General features: G+C 44.7%; 1 protein-coding gene across 2 annotated transcripts in view; it reads left to right on the top strand.

Annotated features, from left to right (window-relative positions):
* Positions 1 to 18326, top strand: part of Arl3 (ARF like GTPase 3) — a 60739-nt gene that overhangs the window by 15812 nt on the left and 26601 nt on the right. For both annotated transcript variants that reach the window (XM_075974289.1, XM_075974290.1), the window contains exons 2-3: positions 4639 to 4782; positions 13503 to 13619. In XM_075974289.1, the coding sequence (XP_075830404.1) occupies positions 4639 to 4782; positions 13503 to 13619 (261 nt within the window). The remainder of the gene's footprint in view (positions 1 to 4638; positions 4783 to 13502; positions 13620 to 18326) is intronic.

The following is an 18326-nucleotide window of genomic DNA, read 5'->3' as shown; positions in this document are numbered from 1 at the left end:
GCCTGAATGGTTGGTGGGTTTTGTTTTGTTTTGTTTTTTGTACTACCTTATAATATCCTTCCCAGAAACATGAGTTGGTTCATGTTCCACTTCTGAGACTGCAGGAATGTTAATCTGGGTTTTCCATTACTGCAACAGATCACAACCCCATAGATTCACTGCTATATTACCCATATATGGCCTCTGCCTTCCTCTCTGGTCCTATGCATTCATCCCATCTCATGCTTTGTTTTGCTTGAGATAGAGTTCCAATTCCTAGGAATTGAACATCTGCCTCCTGAAGAGGCCAATTCTGATGCCAAGATTCTTTTTTTTTTTAAGATTTATTTATTTATTATGTACACAGTGTTCAGCCTCCATGTGTGCCTGCAGGCCAGAAGAGGGCTCCAAATCTCATTACAGATGGTTGTAACCTCTGAGCCATCTCTCCAGCCCTGATGCCAAGATTCTTTAGTAATAATAGTCACATTTGCACCCGTGTCCAGTAATCCTTCAGTTACAAAGTTATTTGCACTCTCAGCTTTGGTCTTTATCATTTATAGAAGTCTGCCAAAATATGTATTTCCTATTTTCTATTGGAATTTTTGATTCATCCTCCATGTTTATTCTACTATCATCCAGAGCAGTGTGGTTTTTTACAACAGTCACTGAATTTTCTAATTTTCCCAAAGAAGCATGTCCTCCACAGTGACTGGGAATGACTGGACCACGTTTGACCTGGGAGCCTGTGAGAGTCTCCCAAGGAGTTTCCCAATGGTAACAATTTGCCTTGTTTGTCTCTTGTTGATCTACATTCACTGGTCCAATGTCGGCCTTTGCCACATCTTCTGCATAACCCAGAAGGTTGAGCCTTCTATTTTTCTCATTCCCAGAGGAAACGTTTCTTCTAGGAATACTTTGTCTACAATCCCTTCTCAGATGTCCTATTCTACCACAGTTAAAACATTTGGCATTTTGATGTCTCTTCATACCTTTGGAAATTGCTTCTCCTTCCCAAGCCTCAGTGTTATAGTCAAATAACTCGACATTGCCTGTGTGCAGGGTCCATGCATCCATTGGTGCTGACCTGATCTTTAAAGGCCCAGCTGTCTTTTTGCATTTAAATTGGCATTCTCAAAAGCCAGAGATTCAATAAGTACTTGTCTAGCTTTTGGATCTGTTACCCCTGGTTGTACAGCTTTAGTTAATCTTTGTAGAGAGTCACTAAAAGGGTTCTCTTGGGCCTTGAATGACCTTAGTATATGATTCAGTTCAAGGCTGCTGTATGGCACAGGGACAAGATGTGTTCACTGCAAATAGCTTGACTGTTGCTCATCCTAATGTCCCTCGCCGAGAATTTGATCTGTAATGAGATTTGGTGCCCTTTTCTGGCATGCAGGCAGAATATTGTGTGCATAAATTAAAAAAATCTTTTTAAAAAAGTTTCTGGTTCTCATTCTGCACATGTGATTCCAAGGTTTTAAATTTTTCCATTAATGATATCTTCTCATCCTTAGATATTATTGGGATGGCGTGTAGATTGCCTTCTAGGAGGAATATCCTATCTGCTAAATTTATCATAACTTTTTAACAGGTTTTGATTGTGAATTTCAACAGTATGAATCCTTTCAGATAATCTCCCAGTACCCTTTTGTAAGTTTTCATAACCCATTGGCATGGATTGAATTTTGCCTGTCAAATTAAGGTTATCGTTTACAATAGTATGGATCCTTTCAGCTAGAGACTGTATCATTCCAATAAATTTCTCATTCTTTTTTTTTCTTTTTTATTTATTTGTTTGTTTATTGGTTTTTTGAGACAGAGTTCCTCTGTAGCTTTGGAGCCTGTCCTGGAACTAGCTCTTGAAGACCAGGCTGGCCTCAAATTCACAGAGATCCACCTGCCTCTGCCTCCCGAGTGCTGGGATTAAAGACATGCGCCACCACCGCCCAGCAAGTTTCTCAGTCTTAACTCTGTTATCAAAACATTTCTTTAAGGATATAATATGAAGAACAAAGCTAATAGCTGCCATGACCACAAAAATATTTATACCAGGTAGATCATATAGCTCTTGCAGAATTCCATCCATAGTAGAAACAAAAAGATTGTTAAATTCCTGGATGGTGATACTGTCTTCCATTATCTTGGGGTTGGTTTACAATTTTCAAATTTATTTATTTATTTATCAAATTAATTTACCTCTGTTATAATTTTCAGAAAATTGTTGTAGATGTAATAATCTTGATTGGCCAGCAGGTGTCACAGTTGTGGCAGTAAGGCAAGTCCTAGATCAGTACCTGAATTACCTGAGACTTAGAATTACTAACAAATGCATTTAAATACTTAAGAGCAGCACACCTACATACGGAGAAGGTTTGAGTTATACAGAAGTTTAAAAATCCCAGAGCTTGCAGGCAGTCCTGAGCCGCGAGGTTAACGGCCGGAGCTAGGGCCAGGCATTCAGGGATCCAAACTGACAATTCAAGCCTGTGTTCCACGTGCAGGTTGGGCGGGGGGGTAGTCTGAGCAGGGCCCGTTTGTTATTCCACAATAGCCTAGAATGGAGTATGACAAAGGTTTATTTATTTGGGGATAAACTCACAGAAAGGGTAGCGATCTGCAGTCCTCAGCATGCACTGGGAACTGGGTATCTTAAAGGCTATTAGCTGAAGGAGTTCCCACAGCACCCAGCATATAGAGGTGAATCCCAAATGTACACCACCATCACCCAGCTGTAATTCTATTCTAAGACTCGGCTTGAAGATTCTGTCTAGGATCTTAGATTATAAGTCCTTAAAATTGTTTGTTTGTTTTTTTGTTGAGACCGGGTCTCACTACGTTGCTCTGGCTGTCCTGATACTCTCTCTGTAGACCGGGCTGGCCTTGAACTCACAGAAATCTGTCTGCCTCTGCCTCCTGGGTCCTGGGTTTATTAAAGGTGAGCACCAACACATCTGGTCCCTGATTCTTTTTGAACCATGCCTTATTGGGCTAGGACTGTCAGCTACAGGACAGAGCAAATGAATAGCACATGAAATTTTCTATTAATAAGAAAGTAGGGCTAGGGACTGAGTGAATGTCAGTGTCATGGGCAAGGCCCTGGGTTCAGTGCCCACTAACCCCCCCCCCATAAAAAGGGTTTGATGGAGAGATGGTTCAACATTTAAGAGCCCTGACTGCTCTCGGAGAGGACCCAAGTTTGGTTCCCAGCAACCACAAAAATGACCTGGAAACTGTGGATCTGACTCCTGGCCTCTCATGTACCTGCATTCGTGTCCACATCCTCATGCACAGATACCCATGGGTGCACATATTTGAGATAGTGTGTGATGCACACCTTTAATCCCAGCACTCATAATTGAGATAGTGTGTGATGCACACCTTTAATCCCAGCACTCATAATTGAGATAGTGTGTGATGCACACCTTTAATCCCAGCACTCAGGAGGCAGAGGACAGCAGATCTCTTGAGTTCGAGGCCAGTCTGGTCTACAAAGTGAATTCCAGGACATCCAGAAAAACCCCATCTCAAAAAGCAAAATAAATAATAAAAAAGAATAATGTTTAAACACTGATTAAATCATGATCATGAATGCCTTTTATAATTCCCTAATGGTTATGTCTGATTTTTCATCTGGAAAACAGGGATTCTCTTTATTACACACCAACCCTGTAAAGATGAAGTCATGAACACAAATTGAAACAAACAGAGCCTAAGTGTAGATCGCAGCTGCTGTTTCTTGCAGCCTATTTGTGTCTCTGTACAGCACCTTAGAAAGCACTTGGAGGCAGAGGCAGGTGGAGCTCTGTGAGTTCGAAACCAGCCTGGTCTGTAGAGGGAGATCCAGGATGGCCAGAGATACACAGAGAAATCCTGTCTCAAAAAGCTTTAAAAAACAAAAACAAAAAAACCCCTTTTTTTAAAGTGGCTAAACTTGTGATCTTACCATCATCCTAAAAACTAGGCTTTGGTCCGCATCACTTGGCCCTTTCTCCTCTGATCAACTCCCAGATGGCAGTCTTTAATCTCTATTAATAGCCAGGGTTTTCTTAGATCTACAGTGGGGCTCTGTGAGCTTAAACCTCAGCACAATGTTCTTTGTAGTTTAAGCATTTTTGCTGAGAATAGGCTTGGTCTGCCCACCTTAGTGGCCACTCTGTTTCCTGTCCTAATGCCCTTCCTTTACTGTGTCACTTTGTGGGGGCGGTGCTTGCTGCACAGTTCTCGAGAGTTCAGAAGGTTTTAGAACATTGACAGCGTTTGTGTGAGGTCTCTTGGCACAATCACCACCTCAGAGTCCTGCATTAAATTGGGCGAGTAATTCTAATATCTCTCTACGTGGCAGGAAGCTTCGCTCTGGTAATGGGGAAATATGAGCAGTGACCTAGTTTGCCGTGATAAGTATTCTAGCCTAATTGTCCACCAAGGATTGAGGAACACGGATGGGTAGCACTTCACACTTGAGAAGAGCTGGGGTGACGTAAGCCAGCCTGAAAGGGAGAGCAGGAGGACGCATGTTCCCACGCTTCTGCTAAGACTGGGAAGGAAGGAGCAAGTGGAACACATGGCATCAGAGAACCTTGTCAGGGAGTCATTCTGATGTCACTAACACCCCAGTCACTGCCCCCGAGTAATCCGTCTCTTTCATGGTTGTCCAAGGGCTTGCTCTCTATTTTGCGCAAACTGAAAAGTGCACCAGACCAGGAGGTGCGGATCCTGCTCCTGGGCTTGGATAATGCTGGCAAGACGACTCTGCTGAAGCAGCTCGCATCGGAGGACATCAGCCACATCACACCTACACAGGTGAGCACGCCCTCGGCTCCCAGTGCTGTCAGCCAGGGAAGGTGGAGATAGCCGTCCTGGTTCCCTGGCTGTGGCTGTGATCAAATGCCCCTCCTGAAAGCAGCTGGAGAGAGAGAGTTGATGGTAGCTCATAGTCCCAGGTTATAACCCATCGTCACAGGGAAGTAAAGGCAGGAAACGAAGCAGGGGGTCACATTCACAGACAGGAGCAGAGAGAGACCAAGTGGTGGGGAGTGCCTCCTGTGCTGAGCCCCCTCCCTATGCCGCACAGTGCAGGACCCACCAAACTCAGGGACCACAAAGGGCAGGCCTTCCCACCTCAGTCAATGTGATCATAGCACACACACACACACACACACACACACACGCTCATAGGCCTACCTGATCAAGACAGTTCCTCATTGAGACTCTTCCTGGGGGGACTCTAGGATTAATGTCAAGAATATGTCAACACGACTGTTAAACCATTACGGTAGCTGTGGGAGATAGAATTTATATATTGCTAAGGTTTGTTTCTGAGAAAAGTTTATCTTGTCTAAGAATAATCAGATTTCAAATACATACACAAGAAAGTCCATGCATGTGAAGTGGTTAGAACTGTCCAACTCACAGAGTCAGGAAAGAGGAGGAGGAGTGATTACTGGAGCTGGGAATGGGACCGTAGGGAGCTTTGCCTGGTGTAAGAGCCGAGTTTTATACGATGAAAGCCGTGCTGGGGCTGGACGCAAACTGTGTAGATATACATGATGATACCAAACTTTACATTTTAAAATTGATAACCCAAAAAAAAAGGAAGAAGAAGAAATAAATGAAATGATTAGAGCTGCAGGCCTTTAATCCAACACTCAGGAAGCAGAAGCAGCGAGTTCTAGGACAGCTGCAGTCCTAAGAGAGACCTTGTCCCAGAAAACAGAGGTTAAAGGGCGTATTTTAGGCCATGTATGTCCTGCCACAATTTTAAGTCTTTATACACACGTCTCAATCATCTTTCTGAGGCCTAAATGATCATTACTTTGACAGCCTCCTACACTTTGTTTTTACATGACTTAATTTCAAGAGTGGTGGTAAATGCTTGTCACTGCAGCACTTGGAAGGCAGAGGAAGAAGAATCAGGAGTTTAAAACAATCTTTGACCACATAGTAAATTCTAGGTCAGCATGGGCTTCAGAAAATGTCTCAAAAAGAGAAAAAGTTTTAGTCAGGCATGGTGGCAGTCATGTGTAGCTCAGAGGCAGATGGAGGAGGATTCTAGTCAATACAGAGAGCTCCAGGGCACTGAGAGCCTGTCTCAAAGAAGCCAAAAATAAAATGAATAGGGCTGGAGAGACAGAGATGGTGCAGTGGTTCAGAGCACTCAGGGTCTTTCTGAGGACCTGGATTCGGTTCCCAGCATGCACATGGCACCTCACAACTGCCAGAACTCCAGTTCCAGGGCGTTTGTACCACCTTCTGACCTCCATTAGCACCTGCATGTAAGTGTGCACGTGGACTCCTGAAAGACACAGTGCACGTAAATGAATTTTTAACTAATAAACGATAGCCCTAGTCAAGGCTGGGTGTGGCTAAGTTGTAGAACACTTGCCTCAAATGTTTAAGGCCCAGCATCAAAACAAAAAAGAATTTATCTTTGGTTATGAAGTGGACACAAAGAAAGTATACAAGAAAAAAATGAAAGGAGGCTGGAGAGAGGGCTCATGGCTAAGGGCACTGACTTGGTCCTGAGTTCAACTCCCAGCATCCACATGGAGGCTCACAACCATCTGAAACTCCAGTCCCAGGGATTCAGTGCACTCTGGCCTCTCTGGAGCTGCATGCATGTGATGCAAAGACATACGTGCAGGCAAAACACCCATACACACAAAAAATAAATAAAACTAAAATCTCGGGCTGGAGAGATGGCTCAGAGATTAAGAGCACTGGCTGCTCACATTGTTTGTCATAGCCAGAACCTGGAAACAGCCTAAATGCCCCCACCAAAGAATAGATAAGGAAAATGTGGTACATTTACACAATGGAGTACTACATAGCAGAAAAAAAAAAAGACATCTTGAAATTTGCAGGCAAATGGATGGAGCTAGAAAATATCATATTGAGTGAGGTAACCCAGACCCAGAAAGACAGTTATCATGTGTACTCACTCATAAGTGGTTTTCAAAACAAAAAACAAATAACAACAACAACAAAAAAACCCAGCCTACAAATCACAATCCCAGAGAACCTAGACAACAATGAAGACCCTAAGAGAGACATCCGTGGATCTAATCTATATGGGAAGTAGAAAAAGACAAGATATCCTGAGTAAATTGGGAGCATGGGGCCATGGGAGACGGTTGAAGTGGAAGGGTGGGGGAGCAGAGAAAAATGTAGAGCTCAATAAAATCAATTTAAAAAAAAAAAAAAGCACTGGCTGCTCTTCCAGAGGTCCTGAGTTCAATTCCCAGCAACCACATGGTGGCTCACAACCATCTGTAATGAGATCTGGTGCCCTCCTCTGGCCTTCAGGCATACATGCAGACAGAACGCTCATACATAAAAATACACATAAATAACATTAAAAAAAAGAATTAGTAGGCAGAGGCAGGCAGACCTCTATGAGTTCGAGGCTAGCCTGGTCCCCAGAGCGAGGGGGCATGGACTCCTGAAAGTGCACATAAATAAACAAACCTGGTTTCCAGGACAGGCTCCAACTCGGGACCCTCTGCCACAGCTCCCTAGTGCCGGAGTTACAGGCTTACGGCATGATGCCCAGCTATGTAGCAGTTTTTCAAATTTAAAAAGAAAAACTAAAACAAAACCTGGTTTGTTGGTTTTATTTTTATTTATTTTGTTAATTTGATTTGAGACAGGGATCCTCTGTGTATACCTGGCTATCCTGGAACTCAGCTCGCTCTGTAGACCAGGCTGGCCCCAAACTCAGACCTTCCTGCCTCTGCCTCCCAAGTGCTGGAATTAAAGGCTTCCGCCACCATCTCCTGGTCTGGTTTGTTTGTTTTAAATCCAAGTTTATCACCCTTCCTCTCCTAAAGGGGCAAACAAGCAAAGCACAGAGGGTAAGTTTGGTGCTAACAGCGTGGGAGCTCATAAACAAGTCCTGACAGAGAGAGAATGCCACAGGACTTCTCTAGGCCTCATTCCCTAGAAGAAAACCTGAGGAAACTTGACTTTAGGCCCAGACAGCCTAAAACTTAAAACTTAAAACCCTTTAGATGTCTGAGCATTGGAGGTTTGAGCACAGCAGGCTTAGTGTTTTCTGTCCACAGCTGTGATATCCCCTGGCGTGGGGCTGCGGGCTGTGCTGGCGTGTGTACTTCACTGCCTGGGAGTCTTAGCGATTCACAACTCTTTGCAGAAAGAGTCGTCTCAGCTGCCACCAAATGAGCCATCTTACAGCTTCTGAGCAAATTTAATGTATAGCCCGAGGAGGAAATTACAGCGGTCTAGCCTACAAGGCAGAAAACACATATTAGTGTGTCGGGATCTCTGCCAGAAAGAGAAGGGCTGGGGGCTTGGCGCGGGCAATAGACTGCGTTTGCCAGAGCACTGCCATGGAGGCTGGGTAGAGCAAACAGACTCCAGCCTGCGGGGTAACTCAGCCTTCCCCGCGGCCCTCAGGCTTCGTTTGATGTGCTAATTTTACAGTGTTGAGGGTTCATACTTACTCTCTAAAAACACACTCTTACCCTATTTTTGTTTAATATTTAAAAAGACTTAGGATGTTCTTTACTGAATAAGTAAAGTTGAGAAACTAGAGACCACAGCAGCAGGCGAGAGGAAGCCTCGGTGGATGAGGGTGCATAGTGCCAAACAGGACAGTTTGTGTTCAGTCCCTGGGACCTGTGTGCTAAAGAGAGAGGGCGTGGCCCCCACCTCAGCTGTGAGGTGCTCACACACACGAGAAGGATTGTTTTAGAATTTAAAAAGAAAATATTTATAATGCCTGCGGTGGTTTGAATAAGAATGACCCCTCCAGGCTCATCTGTTTGAATGCCTAGTCGCCAGGGAAGACTAGGAAGACTAGGAGGGGTGGCCTTCATCTCCAGCACCACGTCTGTCTGTGTGCCACCGTGCTCCCTTTCCTGACAATTAACCAAACCTTGGAAACTGTAAGCAAGCCCCAAATTAAATGCTCTCTCTGATAAGAGTTGCCTTGGAAGCCAGACAGTGGTGGTGTACACTTTTAATCCCAGCACTCAGGATGCAGAGGCAGGTGGGTCTGGAGGGGGGGAGGAGGAGGAGGAGGAGGAGGAGGAGGAGGAGGAGGAGGAGGAGGAGGAGGAGGAGGGGAGGAGGAAGAGGAGAGAGGAGGGAAGAAGAAGAAGAAGAAGAAGAAGAAGAAGAAGAAGAAGAAGAAGAAGAAGAAGAAGAAGAAGAAGAAGAAGAAGAAGAAGAAGAAGAAGAAGAAGAAGAAGAAGAAGAGAATATAGTGTAGATTTTTATTTTGGGGGGGAGGGTTGATTTTTGTTTTTTTTGTTTTTTTGTTTTTTTCAATATTTATTTATTTTTGTTATGTATACAATATTCTGTCGTGTATATATCTGCAGGCCAGAAGAGGGCACCAGGCCTCATTACAAATGGTTGTGAGCCACCATGTGGTTGATGGGAACTGAACTCAGGACCTTTATTTAGGAAGAGCAGGCAATGCTCTTAACCACTGAGCCATCTCTCCAGCCCCCTGATTTTTGTTTTTTGGTTTGTTTTGTGTTTTGGTTTTCAAGACATGGTTTCTTTGTGTAGATCAGGCTAGCCTCTTGAACTTACAGAGATTCTCTGCCTCCAGAGTGCTGAGATTAAAGGTGTGTGTTAACACCACCTGGCAAATATAGCATTTTATATAATCTTTTTTACTCCAGATTAATCATGAGCATCTTTCTTTGTGTTTGCTTTTGTTTTTCTTTAAACAAGGTCTAATGTATCCCAGTATGGCCTCAGACTTGATATACGGCTGAAGATGGCCCTGACCTCCTGGTCCTCCTGCCTTTATCCTGTGTTTGCAAGGAATACAAGTGCGCCCCACCACACATGTATACGGGGCTTCCTGCGTAAGCAAGCGCTCTCCCAGCTAAACAGCATCCTGGTGTGCACACACATGCATGCTCACAGACACACACACGTGTGTATGCATGTTTGTGCTCCTTTGTTATTATTTCCTTTGAATTGTTTCCTAGTAGAGTCTGTGGATCTGATGAGTTACAAAAAAATTTATTTTGTTCTATTTTTTCCAAGATAGGATTTCTCTATGCCCCTTACTGTCCTGGATCCCATTTTATAAACCAGGCCTTACTGCCTGCCTCCACCTCCTAAGTGCTGGGATTAAAGATGTGTGCCACCATACTTGGCTTGACTTATAGAAATTTAAAAAGTTATTTTTTTGTAATTACATTTGTTCACTTGTGTTAAGCTGCAGGCATAGGCCGTAGCAGAGCATGCGGGAGCTCACAGCATATGGCAACTGAAGGGCAGCTTACAGGAATTGGGTCTCTCCTTCCACCCCATGGGTCCTTGAAACTGAACTCACGCGTTCTGCTTAGTGGCAAGCGCCTTAACCTGCTGAGCCATCTCACTGGCTTGAGTCTGTTTAAGGCGTGATCCAGCTCGTCTAAGGAAAAAGCAAAGACAAAAACCAGAAGTTTAAGGAGTTGAAACGTGGTCACATCACGGAATTTACTACTATTTATTTTCTACTTCATTCTAGAAAGGGTTTGATGTCTCTTGGTTCTATATAAATATCATTGTTGAAGAATAGAATTTTCAAATTATAGTTGGTCATGGTGACACACTCCAATAATCCTGGCACTAAAAGAATGGAGGCGGGAGAATCAGAAACTTATGGTCATCCTCAGCCACTGCATAGTGAGTTCAAGGTCATCTAAGGCTACACAGATCCTGTCTCAAAAAAAAGCCAAAAAAACAAAAAAAACAGGAAGAAGAAGGAGGGGAGAGAGAGAAGAAAGGAAGGAGGGAAGGTTCAGATACACACAAGTTCTACCACTGTCGCTTTCGTGATACCTTTAAGACATTTCCCTCAGAGTTCTAGAGCGGCTAATTTATTCGGTCGTGGGTGATTTAGAAGAGTGCTGGTCAGCGCCATCCCTGTTTGTCCTCTGTGAGTGTTCCTCCGCAGAACTGAGGAGCAGTGCTCCCTGGACCACCGGCCTAGGCTGGGCCTGGTGTGCTAGGCAGCAGTGCTGGCAAGCCGCCAGGTGGGGCAGGTGTTTTTGGAGGTGTCCCTAGACCCACCTAATATCAGTTACTCGGGATGAAATGAAACAAAGTACTGGTGGACTGTTTCCAATCCTGGTCTCCCTTTATCATTCTTGCAAGAGGATTTTTTCCCCTCTTGCTCATGAAGTGCATCCCTTCTGAACCCCAAAGGTCTTGTTAGCTTGTTTCTCTCCACTAATTCCCAGTTGCCATGGCTTGCTTTCCTCGGGTTTTACTCTGAATAACTGCCCTAAAAACAAGTTTTCCCTTTCTCTTTTTTCTTTCTTTTATTTAATTTTATCCATTTTATTTTTGAGATAGGGTCTTAGTCTGTAGCCCTGGCTAGCCCAGAACTCACCAAGTAGCCCACCATACTGGGCTTGCAGCAATCCTCCTGCGTCAACGTTCTGAGTACTAGGATTAAAGGCACGCAAAAGCTTTTCTTTTCAGATTTATCTGAGGTGCCTATTGACGTTATTCAGATGAGCGTGCATTGGTTTCCATCGCGGTCTGTGATGGGGGTCTCCACTTTGGAGAGTGAGCATGCCTTCCAGCAGATCCCCATCACTCCATGAGTCCAGCTGCAACCCTGTCTGCCCTAGGTAGCCTCCGCTCAGCTCCTGTCTTCCTGCCGACCAAGGAGGGCATTTCTTTTGATCCTCCAGATGTGCTTGTCTCTCTCTAAACTTAGTATTTGTTCTTTTCTCTCATCTTTTAACTTTAGTTTCTGGTTTCTTTTTGTTTTGTTTTGTTTTTCGAGACAGGGTTTCTCTGTAGCTTTGGTGCCTGTCCTGGAACTAGCTCTTGTAGACCAGGCTGGCCTCGAACTCCCAGGGATCCGCCTGCCTCTGCCTCCCGAGTGCTGGGATTAAAGGCATGCGCCACCACTGCCCGGCTCTGGTTTCTTTTTGATTTGTTTTGTTTTTATTGCACTATACATTTTTCTCTGCTCCCCCTTGCTCCCCTCTCCTTTTTTACCTTCTCCCGTGACCCCCACACTCTGAATTTACTCAGGAGATCTTGTCTTTCTACTTCCCATGTAGATTAGATCCATGTATGTCTCTCTTAGGGTCCTCTTTGTTGTCTAATTTCTCTGGGGTTGTGAACTGTAGGCTGTTTTTTGGTTAATTGTTTTTTTTTTTTTGGTTTTTTTTTTTGCTTTATGTCCAAAAGCCACTTGTGAATGAATACATATTATATTTGTCTTTCTGGGTCTGGATTACCTTACCTAAAATGATTTTTTTTCTAGATCCATCCATTTGCCTGCAAATTTTAAGATGGCATTAATTTTTTACTGCTGAGAAGTACTCCATTGTGTAAATGTACCACATTTTCCTTATCCAGCTTCTGGTTTCTGTCACTTACATGTAGTATCCTGTTAAACTTATCATCCTGAAGGCGTCATGGAGAGGTGTCTGTGTTAATCATAGTAATCTCATGTCTCATTATCCTTATGAATATCCAGGTATACAGATATACATAGTACATATTTTCCCATGCCTTTGGAAAGATGGAACCCAGGGCCCATGCACACTAGGCAAGCTCCCTACCTCCTCAGCCGCTATCTATTGGCCAGGCTGTGGTGGTGCATGTCTTTAATTCCAGCACTCTGGAGGCAGAGGCAGGTGGATCTCTGTGAGTTTGAGGCCAGCCTGGTCTACAAAGTAAGCTCTAGAACAGCCAGAGCCATTACACGGAGAAGCCCTGTCTTGAAAGAAAGAAGAAAAGAAAAGATCATGTGAGGCAGGTGTGGCAGCACACAACTGTAACCCAGTGTTTGAGAAGGGAGGCGGGAAGAAGAGGTTCGTCCTCTGCTACTTAGCAACTTCCAGTTTAGTCAGGGCTACACTGAGAGCTTGACTCAGAATAAAAAGAAAGAAAGTAGCCTCTTAGCCTTGATATTAGTAAAAGAGATTCTACTGAATGAAATAAACTTTGTAAGTGTGTTTCTTTATTATCACAGTAAGCCATTTGCAGTATTAACAGTATCACTTTGTATCACATCTGGCAGAGTACTTTGGAACTAATAGAAAAAGTAACTATTAAGATTTCTATGCCTTTCCTGGCAGTGGTGGCAAACGCCTTTAGTCCCAGCACTCAGGAGGCAGAGACAGGCTACAGAGCAAACTCCAGGACAGGCTCCAAAACTACAGAGAAACACTGTCTCAAAAAAAATAAAAAATAAAAAGATCCCTGTGCCTTAGCCAGGGAGTGGTGGCACAGGCCCTTAATCCCAAGATTTAGGAGGCAGAAGCAGGCATTTGCAGCCAGTCTGGTACATAATGAGTTCCAGTACAGCCAGAGCTGTAGTCTCTGGCTTAGTAGCTTAGTGAGACCCTGTCTCAAAGACTCAAAAAATAAAAATAAAATAAGAATTTCTGACTGCATAGTTTAGCAGGGCATCATGTGTGTTATATACCTGAAGTCCCAGGATCTCTCCCCAGTTTCTGTGAGCTATTAAACGTAACTGTAAGAATTAATTGGTCTTTTTTTTATTTTGTTTTTCCCATCTGTTTCAGGGTTTTAACATCAAAAGTGTACAGTCACAAGGTTTTAAACTGAATGTATGGGACATTGGTGGACAGAGGAAAATCAGGCCATACTGGAGGAGTTATTTTGAAAATACGGATATTCTTGTAAGTAATCCTGATTTGCCCATCAGTAATTCAATTGCTAACCGTGATCCAAGTGAGCAGGGCCAGCAGAAGGCTGACGCTTGCGAAAAGAATCTTTGTATGAGATGTTTGACTGCCACTCGGGGACATACTCACCTTGGCAAAGTGTTTATTAGTTCCCACATAGTATGAATAGCAAAAGAAGAAAGAAGATCTGTCACCCCAAATTAGTCAAAAATTTATGTATGTCCAGCAGAGAGTGATACTGTCTAGGAGTCTTGATTGGGGTCATTTTTCTGTCAGTTAAAGAATTAAAAGAATTCTGGGTGGTGGTGGTGGTGGTGGTGGTGGTGGTGGTGGTGGTGGTGGTGGTGAACACCTTTAATCGCAGTGCTCTGGAGTCAGAGGCAGGCAGATCTGAGTTCAAGGCCAGCCTGGTCTACAGAGCTAGTTCCAGAGCAGCCAGAGCTGTTACACAGAGAAACCCTGTCTAGAAAAACCAAAAAAGAGGGTTGGAGAGATGGCTCAGTGATTAAGAGCACTGATTGTTCTTTCAGAGGACCCAGGTTCAATTCCAGCACCCACATGGCAGCTCACAACTGTCTGTAACTCTAGTTCTAGGGGACCTGACCCCCATGGCAAAACACCAATGCATATAAAATAAAAATGACATAAAAATTTTTAAAAAAAGTTTCGGGACTGGAGAGATAGCTCAGAGGTTAAGAACATTGACTGCTCTTCCAAAGGTCCTGAGTTCAATTCCCAGCAACCACATGGTGGCTCACAACCATCTGTAATGCGGTCTGGTGCCCTCTTCTGGCCTGCAGCCATACATGGAGGCAGAATACCGTATACATAATAAGTAAATATTTAAAAAAGAAGAAAGAAAGAAAGACCAAAAGGGAAAAAAGAAAAAAATAGTAAAGAAGCAGCAAGGAGGTGAATGTTGTCAGAACAAAGGTGGAGAAGAGAAAGGGGAAGTCAGGGAGGTAACAAATCAGAATATAGGGGACCTTGCAGTATTGGAAGGGCTGGCCTTTTACTCTGAGGTCAGAGCTTGTGACAGGGCAGAAGTGGGGAACTGTCATGCAGAATGCACAGATTGGTGGTTGGAAGTGGGGGTGGAGGAGAAGGGGACGGACGGACAACACAGTGACATGGATGAGATACTGCCCAGGCTCTCCCCTGGGATGGAGAGAGCGAAGCCAAAGGAGGATTTCCTTGGCTTTGTTTTGATGGTTTTTGTTTTGTGACAGGGTCTCATGTTGCCCAAGCTGGCTCACCCTCATTATTGTGATTACAAATGTGTGCCAACTGTACAATTGTACCCGTGTTTTGGGATTTTTTTTGAGGAGGGGGTTGTTTTGGTGTAAACAGAGACTGCACATTCATTTCCCGGCCGCCTAGACCTGAATAATCATACAGAAACTATATTAATTACAACACTTGTTGGCCAATGGCTTGGGCATATTCCTACCTAACTCTTACATCTTAAATTAGCCCATTTCTATTAATCTGTGTATCACCACGAGACTGTGGCTTACCAGAAAGGTTCCGGGCATCTTTTTCATTCAGCAGCTACATGGTGTCTTCCTGATACCTCCTTCTCTCTCTCTCTCTCTCTCTCTCTCTCTCTCTCTCTCTCTCTCTCTCTCTCTGTGTGTGTGTGTGTGTGTGTGTGTGTGTGTGTGTGTGTGTGTGTGTGTGTGTGTGTGGATTTCCCACCTGGTTCTATTCTGCCCTGCCATAGGCTGAAGTAGCTTCTTTATTAACCAATGGTAATAAAACATATTCACAGCATACAGAGGGGAATCCCACATCATTTTGGGCTTTTGGGTTTTGGGGTTTTTTTCCCCCTTGAAACGAGGTCTCTCTGTAATTTAAGGTGGCCTGGAACTCACAGAAGTCATCCTGCTTTAGCTTCCCAAATGTTCGACTTACAGGAGCGCTGCGTTGCCATGGCTGGTACAGCACTGGTTTGGCATGAGAGGAGCTGCCAGATATTGAGAAGGTTGAAAGGGTGTGCCGGAACAGGAGTAGATGAAGAAAGGAACGCGGTTAGGGACATGTTGTACTTAGAGGCTTCCGCTAACAGGAAGACTTCAAACAGGCAGCTGGCCGCATGAGACCCAAGTTCATGTGAGAATTCTAGGCTAGAAATAACTTGGGACTCATCAGTATGTGCATTGTAACCAAAGTCCTGAAGCCAGAGGAGGCCACAGGAGTTGTGACTTAGAGGGGAATCAGGACTGAGTTCTGGGGCACCCTACATTTGGAGGGTAGATGATCTAAGTGCTCATTGCTGTAGCAAGCACATCACTGACACACCAGCTTAGCCAAGGTTTCATGTGGCCAGTTTTGTGTTTCTGACCACAGTCTGTTGTTTTAGGCCTATAGCAAAGTTGCTGTGTGGCAGGCAGTGTGTTATAGAGGAAAGCTCTTCCCCAGTGGCCAGGATGCAGAAAGGGAAAGGGAAGAAGAGGCCAGGGTCTCACAGTTACCCTTGAGCTCATGCTCTCAGTAACCTAAAGGCTTACCCATAGCCTCAACTCTTCAGGTCCCACCCTGTCCTAGGGCTCTACACCAATCACCTCAGCCCCTCACGTGCTGGAACCACAGCTGTCCATGGCTCCTTTGTTCTCAGTGCATCACCCCACAGTCATCCCCGACTGCTCCTGTGCTTTGCGGCCTCTGTGCCTTTTGGTACCCTCATGTTTATTTTGGTTATCTGTCTGTCTGTCTGTCTGTCTGTCTATCTATCTATCTATCTATCTATCTATCTATCTATCTATCATCTGTCTGTCTATCATCTATCTATCTATCTATCATCTGTCTGTCTATCTATCATCTATCTATCTACCTATCATCTGTCTGTCTATCTATCTATATCTATCTATCTATCTATCTATCTATCTATCTATCTATCTATCTATCTATCTATCTCTTGGTTTTTTCGAGGCAGGGTTTCTCTGTGTAGCCCTGACTGTCCTGGAATTCACAGAGATCCGCCTGCCTCTGCCTCCCGAGTGCTGGGATTAAAGGCACGCACCACCACCACCCAGCTTTCTTCTTCTTTTTTTCAGTGCTAAAGATCTATCTAGCCTAGGTCTTACATGCTCGACAGCAAGCATCCCGCCGCTGAGCTGCATCTCTGGCCCTGCTTGATCCACATTTTCAGTTGTTTAGTGCCCCTTCTCTCACCAGAGAAGGTCCATGAGAACAAGGGCGTTGTTAGCCTTTTTCATTTCTATTTATTACTATTATCGTGTGTGCACATGCATGTATATGTGTGCGGGTGCCTAGGCACATGCAGAGATCAAAAGGCAGCCTTGTGGAGTCAGCTCTCTCCTTCCCTCTTACGGGACCTAGAGGGATCAAATTCAGGTCCTAAGTCTCGCATGGCCATGTCAGGCACCCTCACCTGCTGAGCCATCTCAACATGACCTGCTTTTTCTGTTGTTTTGTTTTTGTTTTTAACTGTTGCATCATCGGTGCCTGGAAAAGTTCCTCCGAGAAGAAAAGGGAAGCTGTTGTAGATTTTCTGACGTGAGGTATGACGTGCAATTGCATGGCCTCTAAATTCCCTCCCAGATCCAAGACTGTTCATCCGTGTGGTGGAGTCCAGCCTGCTCCTTCCCTCTGTGGGGTGAGACCGTCTGATTCGCAGGGGAGGACCTGGGTGACGTAGTAAGTGCATGCACTCACTGTCATCCTTAACTGAGAATATAAAATTCTGCTACCGTCAGCAGGCATACTGTGGCGCCACGCCAGCACACCCTTTTCATGGCCCTCTGAAGTGTGGCTCCAGTCTGTTCTTCATGCTGGGTTAAAGGTTCAGGTAAACGAGACGGCAGAGGAGGAGGGCGCTCCCACCACTCATGTTCAACCAGGCGTTCTGTAAATACGACAGGGCCCCACGCATCCCAGGGGCTTATTCTGCTGTGTGCTGAGATGGGGCCCAGGTGTCCATTACCCCCAGCTGGACCAGCGCTGGAGGCCATGCGCATACCAGCCGTCTCGGTTATGGTTTCTGTTGCTGTGATCAACAGCAACTTGGGGAGGAAAGGGTTTATTCCAGCTTATTCTTCCAGCCAGCAGTCCAACCCTGATGCAAGTCTGGGCCGGAACTGATGCGGAAGCCGTGGAGGAGCGCTGCCTGTTGGCTTCTTCCTTGTGTCATGCTCAGTCTGTTTTCTTTTTTTGTTTTTTAGATATATATTTATGTATTATGTATATAATATTCTTTCCGTGTATATGCCTGCAGGCCAGAAGAGGGCACCAGACCCCATTACAGATGGCTGTGAGCCACCATGTAGTTGCTGGGAATTGAACTCAGGACCTTTGGAAGAGCAGGCAATGCTCTTAACCTCTGAGCCATCTCTCCAGCCCCTCAGTCTGTTTTCTTAAACCACACAGGACCACCTGCCCAGAGGTAGTACTGTCCACAGTGGCTGGGCCCTTCCACATCAATCATCAATCAAGAAAATGTCCCATAGGCTTGCCCGCAGGCCAGTCTGTTCGGGGGCATTTTCTCAATTGAGGTTCTCTTTTCCCAATGACTCTAACTTGTGTCGGGGTGACAAAAAAAGTAACAGGCACACTGGGCAAAGCACTATACCAGTGGCATTACGTCCCTGGACCATGCAATGTTTTAGTTTAAAATGTTCAGATTTACACAAAGCTTAAAGGCAAAATAGTATATTGAACCCAAAATATAAAACTCAGCTG

Source organism: Microtus pennsylvanicus, chromosome 5, assembly GCF_037038515.1.
Source record: "Microtus pennsylvanicus isolate mMicPen1 chromosome 5, mMicPen1.hap1, whole genome shotgun sequence".
Lineage (NCBI taxonomy): Eukaryota > Metazoa > Chordata > Mammalia > Rodentia > Cricetidae > Microtus > Microtus pennsylvanicus.
This window is presented reverse-complemented; position numbering and strand designations above follow the sequence as displayed.